Here is a 25,250-nt window from a genome sequence, read left to right as displayed (position 1 = left end):
CCTATGCTCGAACATTATTCTTCTTCTTACCGCCATTAGGCATAGAAGTAGAAACCTTCTCAGTAGCATAAACCTGAACATAACTCTGCTTAAAGAGACTCTCAGCTGACTGAAGTTCTGTCATAAGTTCCGCAAAAGAATACAAACTTTTGTTCATGTTGTAGTTAAGGCGGAACGGTTCAAATCTTTCAGGCAGCGTCATGAGAATGATATCGACCTGCATTTCGGCATCGATATCAGCTCCAAGGATCTCTAACTCATTAAGATAAGCCACCATCCTGAGTATATAAACCTTTACAGGAGTCCCTTCAGTCATAGTTGTGGTCATTAAGTTTTTCATGGCAGTTTGCCTAGCAGCCCTATTCTGGTGTCTGAAGAGTTCCTTGAGATTGAGCATCATATCATAAGTCGTGGTCATGGCCTGATGCTGATGTTGCAGCACACTTGGCATAGATGCCAGAATGTAACACTGCGACATCTTATCTGCCTTGTTCCACTTTTTATATACTACTTTCTCCTCTTCTCCAGCAATATCGTCAGGCTTAGGTGGGCATTCCTCATTGAGTACAAATTTGTACTCTTCAGCAGTCAACATGATATCCAAGTTGCGTTTCCAGTCTATGTAATTAGGGCTAAGAAGTTTGTTTTCCTTAAGAATAGTTACTAGTGGGCTGAAAGTAACCATTTTGAAAACCTGAGAATCACATAAAATAACTATTATGTAGGGCAAAAAACTTCTTGAGTTAATAACAAAAATTAATTAATTAATCAACCCATCACCACCCTCCACACCGAGAAGTAGTAAGCCACGATAGTGTGGACGTTTACCATTCTACATTCGTGGAAATACTTTTGGAGTTAACTTAAAAATTAATTAATTACCCGTCAGCACCCTATATGCCGAGAATTAGTAAGCCACGATAGTGTGGACGTTTACCATATCTACATTCGTGTAGAGAGGTTTTTCCTATTAGTTCTACTTCTCGTCAACTTAACAACACACTACTCGTTAGAGTAGACACATACCATCTAGACAAGTAAAACTAAAATGCTGACCTTACTTTGGTCCTACAAATAATAGCAGTGACTCCGATGGGGAGGATACCATTACTTGCATCTAAGTGTATACCATTACTCAACGTTAAGTCCATTATTTGTAACAAATCCCTTCAGATGGAGAAGTGAATCCATTCATTAATAATTTCATATAGTTGTCCTTTAGAAGTTTGTTCTGGTGATCCATAATTAGACTCATCCGATATGGAGGAAGGTACTAAAACCGACGCGCAAGTATAATTACATCACCAACAAACCAGTAATGGAGACCGTGGGATTTATACGAAACTAAATTTCCGCTCCCACTTAGTTATTTAGATATGAGGATCTTTCTGTTTACTGGTCAGGCATATGTTCATGTCATCTATTATTCATGTGGACTTAGTTTTTAGTGCAAACATCCACAAATAAAAACATGCATACAGAATAAGCAAATATGAACAATAAAATGGAAAATAAATTTTCAACTGTTATGGCCCATATTCATTGCTCCATCCTGTTCGCCATTTATTTATTTTTTTAGAAATCGTGGCCAGTTTCCTTCACCGGAAACCTCATGAAATCACCGCATAGACCCCCGAACAGCAAACAGTTTTCACCTTGTAGAGAAAAAAAAAATTCTCTTTCTGCTGTGAAGGGCGCGACCCACGCTCCATTTTTTCCTGCATAAGGCGCGTGGCGCGCTCATGCTCCAGGCGTATCAGCACGACCCGCGCACCAGCATAAAAAACTCAGATCCGGATTTCGACCAATCCAATTCTTGATCTTTTGATCTTTTGATCTTTACATATGATTACATCATGGATAAAAAACAACAATACGATACATACCGTGATTTAAATTACATCTACCAATAAACAAAAACCGTAAAAATGATCACTTTTCATAAAATCAAAATCGATCCATTTCTTTCAAGAAATCATTCTGACCATAACAGTTAGTCTAGATGCCTGCAAAACCATGTTAGAACAGTTCTACATCTACCAACAAATCTACATGCTCCGATACCAATTGTAGGAACTGTTATGGTTCCACCGAATGATTACAAATTGCGAAAACCCACGCGCAGCGGAATAAGGGGTGTCCACGGTTTTGGATAGAAATCATACCTTTAGATCGGCTAATATAACTCTGAGAATCTAAGCTCTATGAATCCGAATCGACCTCTTGATCTTCTGTTATATTCCTATCAATGTAATGGACGTTGTGTGGGCAACGATCTACCACCCCTTCTTTCTCTCTTGGCCTTTCTTACTCACAGAATTTGGAACCGATTTTATATCTACTTTTCTTGAGCAAAAACTTGGTAAAAAACGGACAAAGAAAGAGGTTTCTATTTATAGGCTACAACAGGGACCATGAGGAGAAATTAGGGTTGGGCCTCCTGACGGGCTTGGGCTTCTCATGTTCGCCCAGAACACACGGTCCAAGTCCGTCAACAAATGACTTATTCCACTAAAGGCCATTGTTGCACTACTGCCCTAATCCCAAATTACGTGTTACGTTTATGGGCTCCATATTATATACTTGTTGATCTCCCCATGTTTAAGATATCGAATGCCCGTTGATTAAGTCAAGTTACTGACAACTACATTAATCAACTTCTTATGTCCTTGAGTAATACCACTCAACCTCATTATCATGTCGGATTAAATCCACCTGCAAGATTTACATGACAATCCTTATGAGCTCCTCAAGGGGACATCATCAACCCAACTTCTTGCGGGTCACGGATTCCTTCTATAATCAACATCACATGTTACATACAATGTCATTACCCAATCCATCGAGTTTGTTGATTCACAAATGAATCTCACTCATTGATGATTTAAAGCAATGTACAATGCACGTAAGTGCCCGTTATTATATCCGGATTAAGAGGACAAGCATCCATAATAATAGAGGTGTTTGTTCTCTTATATAGTCAATATAAAGATAAACAACCTCACTTGGTCCTGTTCAATACACACAAAGTGTACTAGTGTAATCCTGTAGTCAAGATAGACTAACACCAGATTATACTACAATCGTACCAATGGTTTATCCAAATCCATCTAGGTTGTGAATGCTTACTTATACTTTATAAGGTACTGATGATATCATATTCTGTGTGTCACCACATACCATATCATCTACAACATAAAGTATTAGACGCATGCATATAACTAATAACATATATAATATGCATAACATTTGCTCATATGATTCTCATTCAAAATATAAAGAATTGGAGTTAATACAAAAGTAATGGTTTTAGTATATAACCCTATCAGGTGGAGGGTTATATGGAAGTCTTCATGGAAGACTTTTCCATTTATGGAAACTCCTTTGACGACTGCCTATCTAACATTTCTAAAGTGTTAACGCGTTGTGAAGAGAAAAATCTGGTACTTAATTGGGAGAAGAGTCATTTCATGGTTACCAAAAGGAATTGTTCTAGGTCATGTTGTTTCAAAAGACGGGATAGAGGTTGATAAAGCTAAAATTGTTAAAATTGCTTCTCTACCTATCCCCTTAATAGTTCACGATATCCGTGCCTCTTTAGGCCATGCTGGGTTTTATAGGCGATTCATTCAAGATTTTTCTAAAATTGCTCGACCCTTAATCAATCTCCTGCTTAAGGATAGGGTCTTCGACTTTAATTACAATTGCAAACAAGCTTTTGAAACTCTAAAAATCACCCTGACTATACCGCTCCTATCATTCAACCCCCTGATTGGTCTCAACCATTTGAACTGATGTGTGACGCTAGCGACTTTGCTATTGGCGCCGTACTAGGCTAGCGACGTGATGACAAACCCGTTGTCATTTACTACGCTAGCAAAATTCTTAATGTCGCTCAACGTCATTACACGACAACTGAGAAAGAGTTCCTAGCTATTGTCTATGCTTTGGATAAGTTTCTCCTTTACTTGGTCGGATCTTCAATAATCGTATATACTGACCATGCCGCACTTCGGTACCTACTCGCAAAAAAGGGTGTGAAACAGAGATTGTTCCGCTGGATCCTTCTCTTACAAGAATTCACCCTGGAAATCAAAGACAAGAAAGGAACCGAAAATGTGGTGGCCAACCATTTATCAAGGCTGGTTGGTGACATTGATAGTGATTCTGACACCATCTGTGATTCCTTCCCAGACGAGCATTTGTACTCCATTTTCTCCTCTCCATGGTACGCGGATATCATTAACTACCTAGTTACTGAATAAGTTCCTTCCTCTTGGTCACGTCCTAATCATAAAAAGTTCTTATCTACTATAAAATATTTTTTTTGGGATGATCCCTACCCCTTTAAGTATTGTTCCGACCAACTCATTCATCGCTGCATTCCCAACTGGGAACACACTGACGTGTTATCTTTTTGCCATGAACAATCTTTTGGTGGTCATTTCAGTGGGAAGAAAACTGCGGCCAAGGTTTTACAATGTGGTTTTTACTGGCCTACCCATTTTCACGATGCACACGAACATTGCAAAGCTTGCATTCGTTGTCAGCACCTAGGTCGCATTACCCAACGCAATATGATGCCCCTAAATCCCATTTTAATTATGGAAATTTTTTATGTTTGGGGCATTGATTTTATGGGACCCTTCCCTATTTCTCAAGGTTTTCTCTATATACTAGTCGTTGTGGACTATGTGTCCAAATGGATTAAAGCACTCGCATGTCACTCAAATGACCATAAGACTGTCGTGAAATTTGTAAAAGAAAACATTTTCTCTCGTTTTGGTGTTTCCAAAGCTATCATCAGTGATGGGGGTACATATTTTTGTAATAATTTTTTTTTGGTTTTTAATGAAGAAATATGGAGTTACTCACAAAGTTGCTACTCCGTATCACTCACAGACGAGTGGCCAAGTGGAAGTCTCCAACAGAGAGATAAAGTCCATTTTAGAGAAAATTGGCAATCCCTCAAGAAACGACTGGTCTCTCTACTTATCGGATGCCTTGTGGGCATACCGAATGGTCTTTAAGACACCTATAGGGATATCTCCTTACCGCATCATTTTTGAAAAACCTTATCATCAGCCGGTTGAACTTGAGCATCGTGCCCTATGGGCCATCAAAAGCCTAAATTACAATATCAACGTGGCAGGCGAGAATCGAAAACTCTAATTAAATGAGCTGGAGGAGATTCAGAGTGATGCTTATGATCTCTCGAAATCCTACAAAGCTTATATGAAAAGAGTGCACAACAAGCACATTTTACGTAAAGATTTCAAAATTGGCCAAAAAGGTTTACTTTACAACTCCATATTACACATTTTTCCTGGTAAATTGAAAACACGATAGTTTGGTCCTTTCATTGTGTCAGCTGTGACCCATTATGGGGCAATCTCTTTGCTTAATCCATAAGATAACAGTGAATTTCAAGTAAATGAGCAACGCTTCAAACATTACCACGAGTTATGCTCCCCAACTGTTGAACAGACTCTTCTTTAGGATTCGGTCTACATAGACTACATGTTTCATTTGACGTACTCAATCTTGTTTTTCTGTAAAGGGTACGTCATTTTGGTAGCCAGGCCATCTTCTATTTTATAATCTCAAAAGTACTTTGAAGTGTGTGGTTGCAAGCGTCGAAGCCGTAGTCTACAAAAACTCTACTTCAGAACTAAGTATAAATGTCTTCTGAAACACGAGCAAACGTTCTTGCTGGTAAATGATGGGTGGGTTCCAAAAATTTCTCCTCCTTCTTTCTCCACTATTTTCTACTTTCTTCCTGCCCACGTTCAAATCGTCATTTAGACAAAGTCTCACCCCTCTCGAATTGGACAAGGTCGCAGTACTTTCACTCATCGATGACGTGCACGCAGAATGGGGTGGTGTATACATTGTTAAACCCCTAACTACCCTGGTCTTCAGCCGCTTGGTGAAGGTGTTTATTTTAATGTATACACTTGTTTGACACCAGCAGCTCGAGATAAACTTCACCAGGTCGTTCCTCCCACAGGTTGGGATTCGACTTGAGGATTTGACGTTAAAAGACTCACCTTGTATATATGTATATATTGATGTCTTTTAAAATTCCCCTTGCATTAACGTTGTGCACAAAGAGATTCATGTTCAACCTCAGATGTTGCCTACTTGGGACACTAGAAATGTATTCCACAAGGCCAACCCCTAGAATTTGTTACTTTGAGTTCCCTTTGGGGCGGTTTGAGGCTAGTCGTATGTAATAAGGGTAATATTATTAGACCGTAGCGCGCACAGTCCAGGATGGTACCGTCCTGCCCCTAGACCCATAATACATAAAGATGAAGCCACAGTCTGGCTGGATTGGGTTCGCTCCAGAGCCGACATGACAGTTGCCTAAGAGTTTAGATGGTGAGTCTTCTAGACATCTAGTGTTGTTCACATTAATCTCCTTTGTATAGAAATAAAACTACAAAAAAAAAAACATTGTTTATAAAGAAAACATCTCTCCTTCTTTTCAAAAACTCTTTTGGCCTTTGAGCATGCCACATATAATTGGATGGCATTTTTTGTGCCGATCATTTCGGTAGCTCATTTATCCAATTTGGAGTCCGAACGAGTCATGTGTGTGTGTTTACTTTTTTAGGGTTGATTTGGGCTTTAGGTTTGATTTGGGATTGGAAAATTTTTTGGGTCCAACCAAATCTCTTGATTCTCGGCCCATTTATAACCCGAGACACACCTCACCACGTGTCACCATTCCCTCTTTCTTTTCCCACAAAAACTGGATCTCGTCTCTTAAAATTCCAGTATCGCACAAGACAGCACCAGGTTCAAATCGAGTCTCGCGTGCGACCACCACAGCTCTGATTCAAGTTCTGTTCCGCCACTAACTTCAAATTCTTCCCCTCATCTCAAAACAATACCCGTCCTCTTCCTCTGATCACCACATGGCCGGAAACAGGCGAATTTCAGTAGAACAAAATTTTGGATCCCTCTTTGAAAGTGGGATGTTTGCCCCATTTTTTTATACTGAAATACAATCTAGAGGATGGGAGTATCAATTGTATGCTAATGGCGGACTTTATTCGATGGATTTGGTGTTGAAGTTCTACAACAATGGCGGCTTTAATGGCGACCATTTTTGGGTCACATTCGACGACGTGCCCTACCAAGTCACACCCACCTTGATCTCTGGGAACACGGGCATACCTCTGGTCGACCATGTGCTGACTCAGCAGTAGTCCATGTATCCACGGACTTACAACCTCATGATTGACACGCTAATCGAGGGTGATTATAATCTAGATGGGAAATGCGGTATAAACGTTCTGTGCATCGGAACCAGCTGGTCGTGACTCAATGGCTAGGTCAGAATGTCATTGGCACCTCTAAGCCATCAGACATTAACAAGACATTTCTCCACCTACTCTGGGTCCTCCAGAGCGAAAGGGAAACTTCTGCAATGTGACTTTTCTATTCGACATTATATTATGCATGCCACACTCAGGTCAGCCCCTCTTGTCATTCTTGTCACGCTAGTTATGATAAATTTGGGTTTCTTGTCTGCCACACCATTAGTTCCTATGCTTCCATATAAGAATATGAATATTGTCCCGATGGGAACCCACAGCACGCATGGCAACTAAACACGATAACGTGGCTCTACCTCCCCCACCACCTCCACCTTTCTTTGATGAGACTACTATGAGCCAGATGAGCCATCCTATAGATGCCCTCCGCACTATAAATAGTGGCATGTGAGACATGTATACTCGCCAAGTATCGATGAAACATTATATGGGCGAATTTAGGGAGGATATTACCACTCGCCATGATTCACTGACGGACAGCATGGGCAAATTTCATCAAGAAATGCGCACTTCCATGAATGTATTTCAGGATGATATGACAACTTGTCAAAATCAGTTCAAGCGAATGCTCACGGAAAACCAGCACCAATTTCAAGACCAGGTGATGCATACTCTAGGCGATATCCAGAAGCAGTTAGCCTCCATGGGAGCTCGTCTTGCACGCCGTCGCAGAACTCCTGGTTCTTCTTCAGCAGCCCCTGAGGATTCCCAGTAGACGTTTTATTTTTCTGGCCTTGTATTTTATTTATGTAGGATATTTTATTTACGTGTTTCCATTTTAATTTTCTACCTAAGTATGTCTTATATTTCCTGCTTTGTCAAATATTATATTAGGTATTATATATCTCTAACTAACGATTTGACGTCACACATAACGGCGAGCTTTACCGTCAACTAACAAATTGAAACGGTCACAAAACAGTAATAAAACCGCCACCACAACAGTTAGAAAATGGCTCCATTTCCTTTCTATAAATAGAAAGTTCACTACATCCTTCACATTCACTCCTTTCATCTTCTTCCCTCTACACTTTTTCTTTAATTCCAATTACATTTTTTTTTAAGTTCTTACAAATCTTCAGCTTCATGGATGCACTAGAAAAGTTCAAGCAGCAGCAAATTGAATATGTTACTCAAGTCTTCATGCTCGTTAGTTTTATTATCGTAATGTTGTTGATGTAGCATATAGTCCTATCTAATATCTAGATTTGTATTTTGTCTTCCCGTTGTCATTATGGTGTGTCTTCACATCCTTGTATGTTGTTACAACTTATTGTGGGATTACATTTATGTATTCCTTGTTCTTCTACTTACAATACTTATGCTTTATGCCCTGATGGTAGTCTTTGCCCTGTATGCAAGAAGAGTAGATTAGATGCTTTTGGGGACCATGCAGCACATTATAGACATTTTCCTAGGGTTTAAATACCAACATGATCATGTTAGAGACATTTTGTGTGATGCATTTTGGAGGGCAGGGGTACAAGTGAAGAAAGAAGCTCCTGTTAACTTTCTCACTGATCCGAATGAGGGCAGATCGACACTTCGGCCCACGGATGTCTTGACTTACAGTTGGTCTAAGGGAAAACATGCATGTGTTGATGTAACTGGAGTCTCTCCGTTGGTAGGGTTAGGGAATGGTGACTTTGAGGTGGGAGAAGCAGCTAAGAGAGCAGTGACAGGGAAGATGGAGAAACATGAGGAAGCTTGCAGGGCTAACCAGTATTGTTTCATTCCGTTCAGTTTCGACACTTTTGGTTTCTTGGAACAACAGTCTATTGAGCTCCTCAAGAGACTTCAGAAAGTTATGGACAGTAAAGTCATGGCAGCTGGTTCTAACAAGTTTGTTTTTAGAAGAATAAGATTTGCTATTTAGAAAGGATTTGTGGCGCAGCTTGTTGCACGTTTGTCCTAATTATTTTTAAAATTCGCTATCATTATCAATAAAATTTCCACTTAAAATAAATAAATAAATAATAAAAATAAAAATAATTAATTAATTAGGAATAGTGTGCCACTCCTTGTAGTCGCATGCCCTATTCTTTCCCCTCCACACTACATCCACTTTTGCGCCTTGTTGAATTGATTTATGAATATACAAGTTGGTCAAACTACCCTGTGAAACCTTCTCTCGTATATTCTATTTCTTCCCACATTTGATTCACAGTCTCAAGGATTTTACGTTAAACGATATTTTGGGCAAGCACCTCGATAGAATTATTTTAGAAGATACACGTGGTCTAACTACCTTGTGACACCTCGATCCATATTTTCTTAACTTTAGGATTGGTGCCTATTTATAGCAAGGTTATACACCTCTCAAATCCAGTCTTCCCTTTTTCACTAAATTATCTTCACCACTCTATTCCTTCCATCTTTAATGGCCCTCACTCGAATTTTCGTGCCTGAGCAAAACTTTATAGAAAATTTTCAGAGTTGTCTATTTCAAAAATATTTTGACACTGAAATTTTACGTCGAGGATGGTTCCCTCTATTACATCATAAGGAGACACTTTATTCCAGAGAATTGGTTCTGCATTTCTATAAACATGGTTATTTCCAAAACGAGAAATTCTTTGTTCGTGCAAACGGATGCAAGCGTGAATTGACTCCGGAAATCATTTATGAGGTCCTTCAAATTCCCATAACGAACCCTGGAGTACACCTTCAGGATTCACCATTCGACAATATAAAGCATCTAATGTTTGCAACTATCCTTTACAGCGAATACAACTGGAAAAACCGCACTGTTTATCAGCGATCCTTGCAAAGGAACCAATTATCTGTGATCCAATGGCTAGCCCATAATGTGCTCGGCACATCTAAGACTTCTGAAACCCCTCCTCCATTTACTCTGGGTACTGCAGACTAAAAACAATGATTTTTGCATAATTCAATTTCTCTGGAACGCGATTGCACGTGCCAGGAAAAAGTTAGCTCCTTTGCCAACCATTGTGACACTTATCATGGTGTGTTGGATTACTGCTCCTACTACCTATCTCAGAACAGCTAACATTCTCACCATTCACTCTGTCTGTATGAACGGTTTTTGGACTCCCGACGTTACACAAAACCATGCTAGTGCAGAAACCGATGAAGCTTTTTCCTTTGTCAACATTTTCGCTGATAATGCAATACACAACATATTTAATCCTATGGAAGGCCTTTGTTTAATTCACCAAGGACTAATGACATTATACACACGTCAGAACATCATTATCACTAGTCTTCTTGAGTTTCACGACCTTCGGACAATGCACAACGAGGATCAAGCACAATTCGTGCACAGCCACAACCAGTTCTTGGCAAATTGCAATCTCATAATGGAGAATCAATCCGAGATTTACCAGACACAGAGCTCCCTGTTGCATGGATTGACTTCATTGAGAATCTTATAAATAGATTTCTTCCACCTAAGGATCCTCGCTGATAACACTACAACATAAATGGCATTTCCCATCGCTTAAAAAGTGATGTCAAAAGTGTAAGGCATCACTTTTGAGAGTGTTGTGAATGGTGGCAACGTGAAAAGTCAGGGTTTTCCACATCACTTTTTAAACGATGTCCACAAGTGATATTATTTCACATCACTTTTTAATTGATGTCCACAAGTGTTGTTATAAATTTGCATCACTTTTTAATCGATGTCCACAAGTGATGTTAAACATTATAACATCACTTGTCGACATCGATTAAAAAGTGATGTGGAAAATACTGACTTTTCACGTCGCCACCATTCACAACACTCTCAAAAGTGATGTCTTATAACGTTTAACATCACTTTTCATTCAAATTTCAAATTACTTGTAAAGTGATGTGAAATAACTTTATAAAACACTTTAAAAGTGATGTCCCATTTATCAAAAGAATAAAACAAAATAATAAAAAAAAACAAAATTGCCAATATCATCCCAATATAATACCATTTTCCTTGTCATTTATCATCAAATAAAAATGAAATGCATCTTTAAATCACATTTAAACAGTTATGAGGTAAACCTTAAAATAACTAAATCCAAATAACCACAAGTAAACCTTAAAACATGAAAGTCGGAAACATAAGTGTGTAAAGCAGTCAACAGAGTGTTAAAATCATAATAAGAACATATCACATGACAGCCAAAAGTACGATGGGAAAACCCCAACTTGATAATTAACACCTTATAACTTGTCCTCAAATTCGGAGGAGAGGTGTCATTTGCTCCATCAAGGCCTTCCTCCTACAAATCTCAGACACAAGGGTTGCTGCTTGCGACCCAGCCTACAAAGGATCTAAGGACATCATGTCCCAGTGATCAAACACACTGTGGGAAGGCCTGTCCGGATGTTGCAGCTCTGAGTTGACCGGAGAACCTAAATGACTACTGGCAAATACGCTTTGATGTTATATAATGGAGTACCTGGCCTCTGCATCTCCTCAAAGACATGCCCACGCTTCTAATTCAAAACACCATAAATGCCACCATGTGCCAGCTTTGGAGCCTGGATCTCGACCATGTAAACAGGCTCCAACAGCGTTGGCTTGGCAGTAATCTGTGAAGCATAAATGACTCTCCTTGCAGTTGGAATGACCTGACCACCACCTCTGTGAATGGCATCAACAATTGCTCTATGAATAACATCGCGTACTCTGCGAAAATGGTTGCCAGAAATAGTAAGGCCATCATGACTTAAGTACCAAAGGCTTTTGATACTTAGCCCTTCACAGAAGAACTAAACACCAAAGGCACCAATAGCGACACCACCACCAACAGCAGCAAGCACCAGCAGGTCCAAGGCAGCAGCAGCAGGCACCAGCGGCAGCAGCAACACCCAACAACAGGTCCATGGCAGCAAAGCGGTGACACCAAAGAAAAAGAGGGGCACCGGGTAAGAAGAAGAACACCCGCGCAGCGAAGAAGCACTAGCAGTCCATGGCGCGGCCGGGCACCACCAAAGAACAACACACCAAGAAGAACAAGCAAAGCCGGTACCCAAAGAAGAAAGACCCAATACACAACACCACACTCACACACTAACCAAGTTTCCACGAGTCATAACTTTCCTTTCCTTCATTCTGTATTAATTGGCCCAACCCTTCAAAATCAGTAAAAAAACATATACTTGAAAACCAGAAAATGAAAATCCTGCTTAATTTCAAAAAAGAAGATGTCATTATTATTTACATGCATGGTGCAGAATCCCAATGTCTTCTTGAGAACTTTAGGCGCAAAACTACCAATGTACTTCCAAACCAACAAGGCGCAAATTGAATACACTGTCGTTTTATATGTTTGTAAAGAAAGTACACTGTTGTTGTGCAAATTGAATACTGGAGGAAAACATTGTTATTATTGGCTTTTAGATAGATTTGGAGTAGATCAGCCAACATGCATGAAATTTGAAAATGAAGCAATAGCACATCTCTTGGGAACCACTCCTGTTTATCACTACAAAGTACAAACACACTTCACCCCCTTCAACTGACACATTAGGAATCAACACCATCCATGCTAATGCAAAATTTTGTATTTATGATAAATGTATTGCATGATGTTCAAACTTCAAATTGAAAATGATTTAAGAACTGCAAAGTCTGAAACAAATCACTATTAAGCACCTGTGTGTAATTTCACTGAATAGAGCAATGAATTAGTAGACAGTCAAGATGTTTTATTTTAGATAGACATGTACTTTGAGGGTCTCCCAAGTAGTTCGGAATCCTAACCAAATTCTTCTAGAGTTGATTTTCCAAGTGTTTACTGGTTTATGATATTTAAGCGACTTTTTAGAGTTCCTAAATTCGTTTTACAGCAAAAGGACTATTGCCAACAAAGACAACATCGTATCTTGAATCGGTTGAATTATGACATTGTAAACTAAAGAGAAAGAAAAGTTGCAAGACCTGTTGCGATGCTCACCTGGATCTATCCCATCTGTATTTGGTGAATCAAGAGGTGCTAGGATTGTGACATTCTGAACAAGAACTCGGCTGTTTATCCAGCAAAAAATAGATCTCATAATTCCTCACAATACTTAAAAGTTTCCTTTCATGCACTGTTTTGAAAATGTAGATAAATGAAAAAGAGAAACCAAAATGAGTATAAACAAGTACGAGAAATGGAAGACACAAACCTGCAATATACTGTGGTGGATGGTCCAAAATGGCGAAGTTCAAGAAAGTCAAGTTCGAGATGATAACACTAGTTGAGTTCGTGATCTCAACCGGATGAGGAGAGTATAATTCAAGATTTGATTCCGAACCGGTTCCACCACACACTCCCCTTACCCATCAATTGTCCCATTATCACCTTCCCCCAAAATACACAATGTCAAAAGAAGTACTATGGACAATGCGGATCTCGGAGGGGCTAGCTCCAAATCCATGTCACTAACCCGTTATTATAACATCCGGCCGGGGTTATGGCCATGAATGAGGCTCCGATGCCTTCCACCGTGAAGCTCCTTCCCACGCCCTGTAAAAAGGGGAGGATCATCCATTGGCCAATGACTTGAGTCCTGAAACATAGCAGAGTAGTCAATGTTAGTCTTAATTGGTGGAAGACCTCATGACTGCAAAGAGTCTAGCGATTCTCGGAAAAAGGATTAGTATCCATGTCTACAAGCACATATATAGTGCAAATAAAAGTAACAGTTATGCGTATCAACCGAACATATACATTTCCACACAAAGCATACCTAGGCAATTCAAATAAGAAAGTAAAAGCTCACCTCTGATCCTAGAATTACAGCTTTCTTATCGAACAACAAAGTTAGATGGCTAATGAGTTCAAAGCTTCCCGTTAACCATCGACCTGCTAGAACAAAAAGCTGGGCCCTACCCTTGTCGGCAAATAACTGAAGATAGAAGATGGCATTTTGAAATGCTTTTGTATTTAAAGTTGCCCCATCTCCAACAGCCCCAAATTCAGTGATAGAAGACGGCAAATGCTTTTTTCTCTTCTTTTTTGGATCACTATGACTCAGTCACTACCTTGATATTCTTGAATCCATAAATACTATATATTTCTTATATATCCATGTGAACTTCTGATTTGGAACAAGATTTTACAAAAAACAAACTACTCATAGATCAGACGGTAAAAACAACCAAGAGTAGTTTTGCTAGTCTTACCAGAAAACTTGGCAAAGGCACAGAGAGTCATCTACAAATAAGTGATCCACAACTGTGTCAATCAATCCTGGGAGAGAAACTATACTATTTCTTAGGACATCATGGAAGGCGATGATTGCTAGAATTCCCAAGGCAATCTCTTATGAGTAGAATCAAATACTGATTATAAAAACTATTATAACTAGCTCAAAGTATCAGGGCAACAATGTAATAAATAATTCACTGCAATGCAATGCACTGTTATCCGCGAAGACTTGGAAACCGTAAGACTCCATACTAAGATGCCAAAACAAACTCAATAAACCTTTAAGCCCTAACAGTATAAAAGCATTTAATGATCTTTAAAACAACAAGTTAGAAATCATTAGCAATTGTTTTGGTGTTAACTACTGTGAAAGATTATTTGAAGTGTTAGTGTAAACAAAACAATCTTTGATTAAAAAAAACAAACCTTTGATATTTTCACGTCAGTTATTCAAATGAGCCCAAAATGTTTTGAGAAGTTGGAGGCTAGATTGAAATAGAAGACAGATGAAGAGGATAACCAGTTTTCTCGGTTTGTTTTTGGTTGGGCTATTTTTGGTGCAAGAAAAGAAAAGAGTCCAGAGGTTTTTTATTTTATTTTTTTTGTTTAAGGCCTTAAGGGTGGCTACTCTAGCAAACCTAGCAAACCATGCGGGGCCCTTTTCCATTTCTATTTAACATTTTAACGTTAACCTAATTTTTTCTACGGTTTTTTTTTTCTAACTAATTAACTTAATTAAAATGAGCTATATTAATAATAACACTTTTGGAAGTCATATTATAAGTGATTTTGAAAACTTGGCAAAGTCACTTTTAAAGTGATGTTGAATACATAGATATTACATCACTTTATAAGTGACACGGTGAGTGACAACACCTTTAAAGTGATGTTGAATACATAGATATTACATCACTTTATAAGTGACTTAGTGAGTGACATAAAAAAAATGTTACTACATCACTATCATGACATCACTTATTAAAATGATGTTATACAACTCTACTATATCAGCTTTTGAAATAAATGATGTTAAAAAAACATTGTGATAATTATTACATCACATGCTGAGAAAAGTGATGTCATAGCTTTCATATGCCATCACTTTTTTTAAAGCTATGACATCACTTCACTGAAAGTGATGTAAAATTAGTGATGTCATATGTCATATTTGTTGTAGTGTAAGCACCCCAAACTGTAATATTAAACCCCGAGAGACATAGTGTTTTGGTCAATTATGTGTTTAATAATCATGTAATAATTATATTTTCGTACTTTTGCAGGTTTCCACAGTTAACGTAAATATAATGATAAAACATGAATCGAAGTATGGGAATACTGGAATATTTGAAGTCTTCCCACTCAGCCACAGTGAAGCCCAACAACGCCTGACTAGAGCCGAAGTTTCCAAAGGAACAAAACCAGTGCAGAACGGGTCCACATGTAAAGAGGCAGCAAACTTTCGAAGCTCACATCTTTCAAACCTGGACACCGACTTCAGCTAGTTAACTACCAGAGCAACCAGGGTGATGAACTCTGATAAAGACGAATTTACGTGGACTATCTATCTATGCGTAAACACAATTAATCAATTCACATAAATAAGTTCTTACATCAATATTCCTACTCTCAATTCATTATACAATATAGAGAGTCAGGATTTGTTCCACTCTTAATCTATAAAGACTAAACGAATTCAATTAATCAAACACAAGGAAACAATGGTGAGAACAATGAGAGTAGTGTTGTGATTTATTTAAACTAAAACTAATTATAAATTATTTAAACTAACAATGCAATAAACTAATTTAAACTAAGCAATTAAAAAGTGAATTTAATGAATAGGAAGAACATAGAGGAAGGATTAATCCATCTATGTGAAGCTATGATTATTCTAACTAGTTTCTCTTATTTTAACCTTAACCTTTATTAATCTACACAAGGTAAAACAACAAAAGTCAAAATTTATTATTGATCCCTAACCAATCCTAGCAATCTCTGTACTAAGATATAATTAGCATAAGAGAAATTCTCCTCCACAAATCTCTTTGTGGAGTTTCTTTTCTCTAGTTCAACTTTTATAATCTCTATCTCTAGACAACTATAGAACTTGAACTTGAAGCACATAAGATAATAAGAAAACTAAAGAAGAACAATCATAACCCTCACATAGACTTCATAAAACTCCTCTAATGGAGTTTTTAGCCTAGTTTCATTGGGTTCATTAACAATAAACAATAATAAGAAGACATAATTAAATTAAACTAAATTTGATTAAAATAACTTGAATTCGAATTTGAAGACTGAAATATAAACTAAGTATTTTATTTTAAGATTCAAAACTTATTCTAACAACTAATAGAATTGACAACTAACTAGATTAATCTATATAAACTAATTTAATGAATTAAAACTAAGTATTTGATTATTGACTAACTAAAAACTAAGTATAAAACTATTTTTCTTATCTAGATCTAACTATCTTTAAGAGCAAAGTCTTTGTTTGTTAAATGGAGGAGACCAGATCCACAAAATCGTGCATGGGCGGAGGAGCCTATTTTGGGCCTAGTTATTTTGACATATGGTAGGCCTAATTCTGAGGTCTGAGTCCAAAGATACGGCCTTCGGAAGTTCTTCTGACTTTTGTGTGATGTTTCTGCCCGCATTTACTTTGACTTTTCAACTTTGACTGGGCTTTAAAATGGTTTTTTCTCCTTGAATCTTGGACTTTTATCATAAAACTTCTTAGCAACCAACCCTTGCTCCTTTATCTCGCAAAAAGGGCGCATTTCTGCACATATTTGACTCCAATGCCTGAAATACATAAGAACACGATGATAATACTAACTCTTACTTATTAATCACATAATTTGTCAAAAGTGATATTGTTAAAACTACAGTTTTGGGCTCTTATCAAACCACCCCCAAACAGCATTTTGCTTATCCTCAAGCAAATATAAGAAATTAGAATAAGTGACCAAAAATAGAGTTCTAACTAATCTCGTTTCGTCGAGTGTGATTGTATTGACTATATGCAACAAGGCCTTAAACCACTTGGAATTCCCTAGTGGACGAGTTAGAGCCTCGTGAGAGTTTTCCAGTGAAGGTACTCATAAACTTCATCTATACTACAACGACTAAGAAATAAAACTGTTGTTTCCTTATTTATTCTCAAATATCCGTACATCTCACTAGCAATGAATATAGAATAATCAAGTCGAAACCTAAGCTAATATATGAATAATAATCAAATCATCTTAAGATAAACAACTATACAATGAACTATAATATGAAATGCAATGGCAGGTCCGTTTCTGAAACTTTTGGGTAGCGTCCCTAAGTAGGTTCTCACAAGGAATGTGTCAAAACACATAACACTCTGATTTTTCCACTTAAGTTTGCTAACTCCAGTGTGCAGTGGGCACACATTTCATTACAATCTTAATGACAATCCAAGGAAGCCGAGGTCAATCAAACACATCTACCACTTATAATCACACCAACATATTCCTAATTGAGCTAGAGGTCTTTATTAGGTGATACAGGGCGTAGGTATTGGTTAAAGAAGGAAGGAAATGGATATTCAGAAAGACAAGTCCGAGAAAATAGGGTATCCATATTATGTAACTAGAGAAAACCTTGTTCTTTTGCTTCTACACTTTGTTTCCATTCTTAGCCTTTTTATTTTGGCTTTTTTTTACTCTTTTTATTCTATTTTTGGAGTTTTTATTTTCTTTTTCATTTTTCTTTTTCTTTTCTTTTCTTTGGATGGAAACTTCTTTTCTTTTTCTTTTCTTAAGCAACTAACTAATTTTTGTTTACACATGTTTTTCTCTTTTCTTTTCTTCACTCATCCTATTTCTCATACTTATCCAGATAGGTAGGCTGATTTTATTTTTTATTTTGTTTTATTGGGTAAATGATTTGTGGTTTGTGAAAAAGCTAATAAAAGGCTCAGTGGGGCGACTAGCCGATAATAAATTTCATATAGGTGTGAATTTCTGGCTATATCGATCCAAAGAGGGCCTAAATTCTTGCTCAGGATATGGTGTGGTGATCAAACAAGTGGATGTGTGATTTCTCTACTCGGATTTGACTTCTCCCTTGTGTCATCACTCATATATTTCACTTTTATGAGGCTTTTAGGCTAGATGCTCACAGGATCTGTATTAAGTACTCTAACCTAGGTCTCAGAAAAATACTGTCAAGTACAATCAAAGATGCTCATGCAAGATGTTCGTGAAAAGATGCAATGACTATTACCTACGTATTATTCTATGTTTCAAAAATTAAATCCTAATTCAAGTACTATGTGAGATTTCTAGACTAATATCATCATGGAGAAGGGAACAATACTATTATCATTAAGTGCCTAGTATAAACAATATTTATGATTTTTTATTTTTTTTATAAAGAAAAGTTCATAATTTACATCCTAAAAGTGCCTAATATTTGCAAATGTTTCTATCCCACCCCCAAACAATCAAGCACTTTGTCATCAAAGTGTAAAAAGATAAAGAAAGAATTTACCATAGAAACGTGGCAATAATTGGTAGTACCTGTAATAGAAATATTTTAAAGATGATATGATAACATGAAGCACAATTAAACTATTACGTACTAACTAACACAAACTCTACTGGAGTAAACATGACAGGCAAAGGGTGGCAAAAAAATTTGAAATAAAATACCAAAATACGCCACCCCCAAACAAAATTGTAAAACTCTTTTTAAGTTTGAAAATATTTGTTTGGCTTATACTCCAGAAAGGTGGTATGTTACAAAAAATTATGTGTCTTTTTAAGTCAGATTTCCTAGACGTAATGTGATATATATGTATTAGCATGCAGTTTACCATACATCAATAATCTAAATAATTGTGGATATTTCTATAAAAAGTTAACACGGAATGCACCACCAAACAGAATCAAGCACCAAGACTTTCTATAACGCAACTTAGTGGAATGAAAGCAAGATCTGATGGACCTAGAACCTAATCGAGCGTGTACTCTCTTCTTTTTTGAACGAAAGGGTGTCCAAGTGAATGATCGTGAAGAAAAGAATGGTTGTGGAAAATACTTGGAATGTGGATAAGTGTTAGAAGAAAAGGGTAGAAAGAATGATTGGAATCTATGAGGGATTAGCTCAGGTGGATGGTGGTCGAGTGGTGCTCTAGGTAGTTTTTGAGAGGGTGGATCATCACAGGCTTTTAGAAACTCATAAAATTCCTCATCTAGCTTGGTCGCATCTACATAATTGTGGTATTTATCTGCATCTTTGAAAAAGTCATCAATCTCGTCTAAGGAGCCAAAATTATGATCTTTGTTTTCTTCCATAAGAGAGGTATCTACTAGTGTGGGGACGAAAGCGTCGACCACACTAATGTGAGATACAAAACTCTCAATGGACTTCACTTCTCCTTCTACAGGCAAACCTAGTTGTCCCTGCTTGAGTCTAAATATGTTAATCTCCACAAAAAGATTTCCAAAAGAAAAAGTCATTGAGCCATCCCGACAATTCATTTGGGCATTGGCGGTTGCCAAGAAAGGACGCCCTAAGATGATGGGAATAGAATTATGAGCAGTTTCTGTGTTGAGAATAACGAAGTCAACTGGGTAGTAAAAATCCTGAACTTTAACGAGAATATTTTCAACTACACCTTCGGGATACTTAATAGAATGATCAGCTAACTACAAAGTCATTTTGGTTGGTTGAAGTTTTGTTAGACCTAGTTGTTTATATAAATAAAAAGGGAGTAAGTTAACACTCATTCCGTTATGTTCAGATAAAAAGGGATATTGTTCAGTTAAGAAGGCTTCGTGGGGTATGTTGGTTTTCCTCTACTTGGTGCACAACTCTTTTAGAAACTTAACGTGTCTATGTAGACTTTTTATAGCATCTAGAAAAGGTAGGTTTATAGTCAGATTTTTAAACACTTTCCTAATCTCATCAAAATTCTCATCCTTTTTAGACACAATTAGTCTCTGGGGATACGGTGGTGTATCTCTATATTTAGCATAAGGGTCAATTGTATTATTAGTCTTTGCTTTATCTTTAGTTGTTTTCCATCTAGGTGTTCATATTGGAACCTCTACAGGTGTAGGGTCTTCAATTTCTATTATTGGGTCTTGTAATGTTTTCTCTTTTGGTTGTGGTTTAACTGGTACTTTTACAGTTGTAGGGTCTTCAGTTTCTATTATAGTATTTGGTATGGTATCATTTTTAGTTTGCGGGTGATCTTTAGGCATAGTCACTTGGTTATCAACTACTCGCCCTGAACGAAGGGTAGTGACTGCCTGTAGGTCCCCTGGGGTTATATTACCATTACACTAAATACTTTTTATTTCGAAGGCGGTGTTTGTTGACTTAGGATTAGGCACTGCTTGACCTAGAAATATGCCTATTTGGTTATTATTTTGGTTAAGAGACATGTCAATAACCTTTTGGCACAAAGACTACATCATTTGCATCGTTTGTTTCATCATATTAGAGTTTTGATCATGCTGATCTTTCATCAGGTTAGAGTTTTGTTGCATAATTTGATTTTGTTTTTCCAACAAGGTTACTACTGCTACTTATGTAGATGGTTGAACTAGAATTAAGGTTTGTTGAGCGTTCATGTCTTGATATTGATAGTTCTGGGTCATGGGCACTAAACCTCTATTCTGGTTACCTAAGTTCCCTTGTCCTTGATGTTGAGTTAACCGGGTTAAAGTGTGATGGTTGTGCTGGTGGTTATGCATAGACAAGAGGACAATAGAAGTCGGAATGCCCAAGACTAAAATAGACATTACAATGAGTAGATTTAATGTTCATGACAGGAGTGGGTTGTTGTTTAACAGAGATAGCTTCTACCTTTTTAGTGAGAGCATCGATAAGAGTTTTAAGCTCGGAATCATTTTTAACCTCAAAAGAAGAAGGAGTGGGTGGGAAGATTTGTTACCTCCCCAATTGTTGTTCCTCTTAGATTGATCTTCTAAGAATTTATAAGCCTCCAAGGTTCCTTTACTAAGAAAACTACCCCCATTCATGATATCTAGAACCTCCTTATGACAATGTAAAAGCCCCTTGAAGAAGGCACAAACAAGCGTGTATTTCGCAAGATTATGATGCGGGCATTCAATGAGAACATCAGTGAAACGATTCCAGGCCTCTGAAAAGGATTCATGAGGATTATAGCGGAAGAAATGAATCTTTTGAAGTGTTTCATATGTCTTCAATTGTGGGTAAAACTGTTCCATGAACAATTGAACAAGATTAGCCCATGAGTCCACCGAGTTTGGCGTTTGGGCAGTTAACCAAGACGCCGCCTTGTCGACTAGGGAGAAAGGAAACACCCTAAGTTTAACTTGATCCGGACTTACGTTAGGATGATGGAATGAGTGAGAACTTGTTCCATCCTACGCATATGCTGGTAAGGCTTCTCGTGGTCTAAACCATGAAAAACCAGTAACAAGTTAAATATATTAGGGGGAATTCGGAAATCCCCCACTAGGTCTGCAAAAACGATGCACGACTTAGGGCCATCGTTTAGGGCTTTATAAAAATCAGAGAGAGGAGTCTCTTGTTCTTTAGCCATTAATGCAGGTGTAGTGTGTGAAATTCTAGATAGGCGTGTGGTATTTATGTCTACAAAAAACAAGCCTGATTATACTAGAATTAAACTCTTCTGACATAAGAAACAAGGAGTGAAAGAAGGAGTACCTGAATGCCTCCTTGCTATGCTTATGAATAGTGTCTTGTATACGCGAGTTCAGTGTATTTAACAAGTTAGAAATACTGAATAACTTGAAGAAATGGAAATTTGGACTAACCTGTGAAAATCGGGTTACTTAAGAAGAGGGCGTGGGTCGAGCTCAGAAATGGCATTGGTAGGGCACGGGTCGTGCTCAAGTCCAACTCTAGTTCTAGGTGCTTCAGCGCGGGGGGGCGCTCGAAATTTGCCTTGTTAGGGCACGGGTCGCACTCAGGTTGAACTCGAGTTCTAGGCTCTTCAGTGCTAGGCGTGCTCAGAAGTAGCCATGTATGGGAGCGGGTCGCGCTCAGGCTATTCTTGCGAATTTTTTTATTTTTTATTTTTTTATTTATGAACCAGACAATCACGTGAGAACCAAACAATGGTGGGTGGGTTGAGAATGGGAGATTGCCCCTTGGATTCAAGCAATTGAATTCTTGTCCTGAAAGAGTTTAAGATGGCAGCGGGGCCATTTGGTAATTGGGCATTTGATAACCCGTAAAAACTCAACTACATTTCTCTAACCTTATTCTTACGGTTTATCAATATTTTTTTCCTACTCTCACATATTTTTTTCTATCCCCGGCAGCGGCGCCATTTGATAAAGACAAATTTACGTGGATTATCTATCTATGCGTAAACACAATTAATCAATCCACATAAACAAGTTCTTACATCAATATTCCTACTCTCAATTCATTATACAATATAGAGAGTCAGGATTATTTCCACTCTTAATCTATCAAGACTAAACGAATTTAATTAATCAAACACAAGGAAACAATGGTGAGAACAATGAAAGTAGTGTTGTGATTTATTTAAACTAAAACTAATTATAAATTATTTAAACTGACAATGCAATAAACTAATTATAAATTAAACTAATTTAAACTAAGCAATTAAAAAGTGAATTTAATGAATAGGAAGAACATAGAGGAAGGATTAATTTATCTATGTGAAGCTATGATTATTCTAACTAGTTTCTCTTGTTTTAACCTTAACCTTTATTAATCTACACAAGGTAAAACAATAAAAGTCACAATTTATTATTGATCCCTAACCAATCCTAGCAATCACTGTACTAAGATATAATTAGCATAAGAGAAATTATCCTCCATAAATCTCTTTGTGGAGTTTCCTTTCTCTAATTCAACTTCTATAATCTCTATCTCTAGACAACTATAGAACTTGAACTTGAAGCACATAAGACAATAAGAAAACTAAAGAAGAACAATCATAACCCTCACATAGCCTTCATAAAACTCCTCTAGTGGAGTTTTTAGCCTAGTTTCATTGGGTTCATTAAAAATAAACAATAATAAGAAAACATAATTAAATTAAACTAAACTTGATTAAAATAACTTGAATTCGAATTTGAAGACTGAAATATAAACTAAGTATTTTATTCTAAGATTCAAAACTTGTTCTAACAACTAATAGAATTGACAACTAACTAGATTAATCTATATAAACTAATTTAATGAATTAAAACTAAATATTTGATTATTGACTAACTAAAAACTAACTATAAAACTATCTTTCTGATCTTGATCTAACTATCCTTAAGAGCTAAGTCTTTGTTTGTTAAATGGAGGAGACCAGATCCACAAAATCGTGCATGGGCTAAGGAGCCTATTTTGGAATAGAAAGTCGAGCCCAAAACCTCAGTTCTTCAGTCCACAAAGGGCTTTACAGCTGGATTTTACTTCAACAGCCTTTTCGTCCACTTCTGCTCCTCCGATTGGGTCAAGGCTAGGACCATTGGAAAGCTCTTTCCAAGTCGGTCATTTTGACATAAGGTAGGCCCAATGCTGAGGTCTGAGTCCAAGATATGGCCTTCAGAAGTTCTGCTGACTTTTGTGTGATGTTTCTGCCCTCGTTGATTTTGACTTTTCATCTTTGATCGGGCTTTAAAAAAGCTTTTTCTCCTTGAATCTTGACATTTTATCATAAACTTCTTAGCAACCAACCCTTGCTTCTTTATCTCGTAAAAGGGGTGCATTTCTTCACATATTTGACTCAATGCCTAAAATACAGAAGAACACGATAACCGTAGTAACTCTTACTTATTAATCATATAATTGGTCTATAGTGATATTGTTAAAGGGGTTAAAATTACAGCTTTGGGCTCTTATCAAACTCTATTCAAAGACAAAAGTTGTAAAAATGCCAAAATTGGCGCCGCCACAGGACACACCACGTGGACCCACTATGCGGGTCCAAAAGGCATGACGAGTCAGCATAGGCAGGTGGCAAGTGATTGTCGCAATTTTGTGCCACCTTGCTAAAAGAAAAGACACGTACCAATTCAATGTTTTGAATTGAATTGGGCAAAGGACAAAACATAAGGTACAAAAAGATAAAGAACCAAATTAATTCATATGAAGCCAAAACTTCGTATTTCAAAGTTTTGAATGTCTCAATTGGGGAAAAGGACAAAACCAAATTAAATGGCTTCACGAGGGAGACCATCCTATATATATGTTAGGGGGGTCTTCAATATTTCTCCTTCAGCCTTCACGCTTTAGTTGTTGCTTATTAGTTAGTTTAGTTTTAGCAGATAGTTTAGCTTTCCATTATGCAGTTTCATTCCATCAATTTCTCCTTCCAGTAGCTTAACAGCTTCAGTACTGTAAGTCTTTCTTCTTAATAAAAGTCATTTCTTTTCAAGTATTATTTCCTGTTCTGCATTTACTTATTTATTGTATACAATAAGTTTAATTATTCCTTTAATAACCATGAGCTAATCCCCCCCCCTCAGGGGGAGGGTTATGCTGCTCGTGTGAAAATCTGGATTGACACTTTAATGTTCTAGAATCACTACTAAGGAATTAGGTGTAGATTATACATCCGGTCCCAAAATGATTGAAACTGTACAAGTTTGGAGTGTTGATACTCCAGAACAGTCTCGTGAGAGACCCAAAATGTCTCGCGCATGACTCTATGGTGTCAGACAGCTCTCCAATTTGTCCAGCTGATGTAGAATCGAACCAGGAGCTGAAATGATATTCTAGAGATGAAATATTAGTTCAA

The 25,250-nt window shown here is 37.4% G+C and overlaps 1 protein-coding gene across 1 annotated transcript; it reads right to left on the bottom strand.

Moving 5' to 3' along the window:
• Nucleotide 1: 1 nt before the first annotated feature.
• LOC147487495 (uncharacterized) lies at nt 2-478 on the bottom strand. Its single transcript, XM_086574048.1, has one exon. The coding sequence runs from the start codon at nt 476-478 to the stop codon at nt 2-4; it is 477 nt and encodes a 158-aa protein (XP_086430174.1).
• Between the last annotated feature and the right edge of the window lie 24,772 nt (nt 479-25,250).

This window comes from Coptis chinensis, chromosome 7 (assembly GCF_015680905.1).
Source record: "Coptis chinensis isolate HL-2020 chromosome 7, ASM1568090v1, whole genome shotgun sequence".
NCBI classification, from domain to species: domain Eukaryota; kingdom Viridiplantae; phylum Streptophyta; class Magnoliopsida; order Ranunculales; family Ranunculaceae; genus Coptis; species Coptis chinensis.
This window is presented reverse-complemented; position numbering and strand designations above follow the sequence as displayed.

Coding starts and splice junctions, on each gene's coding strand:
- LOC147487495 (XM_086574048.1), bottom strand. CDS start 478: ATGTCGCAGTGTTACATTCTGGCATCTATGCCAAGTGTGCTGCAACAT.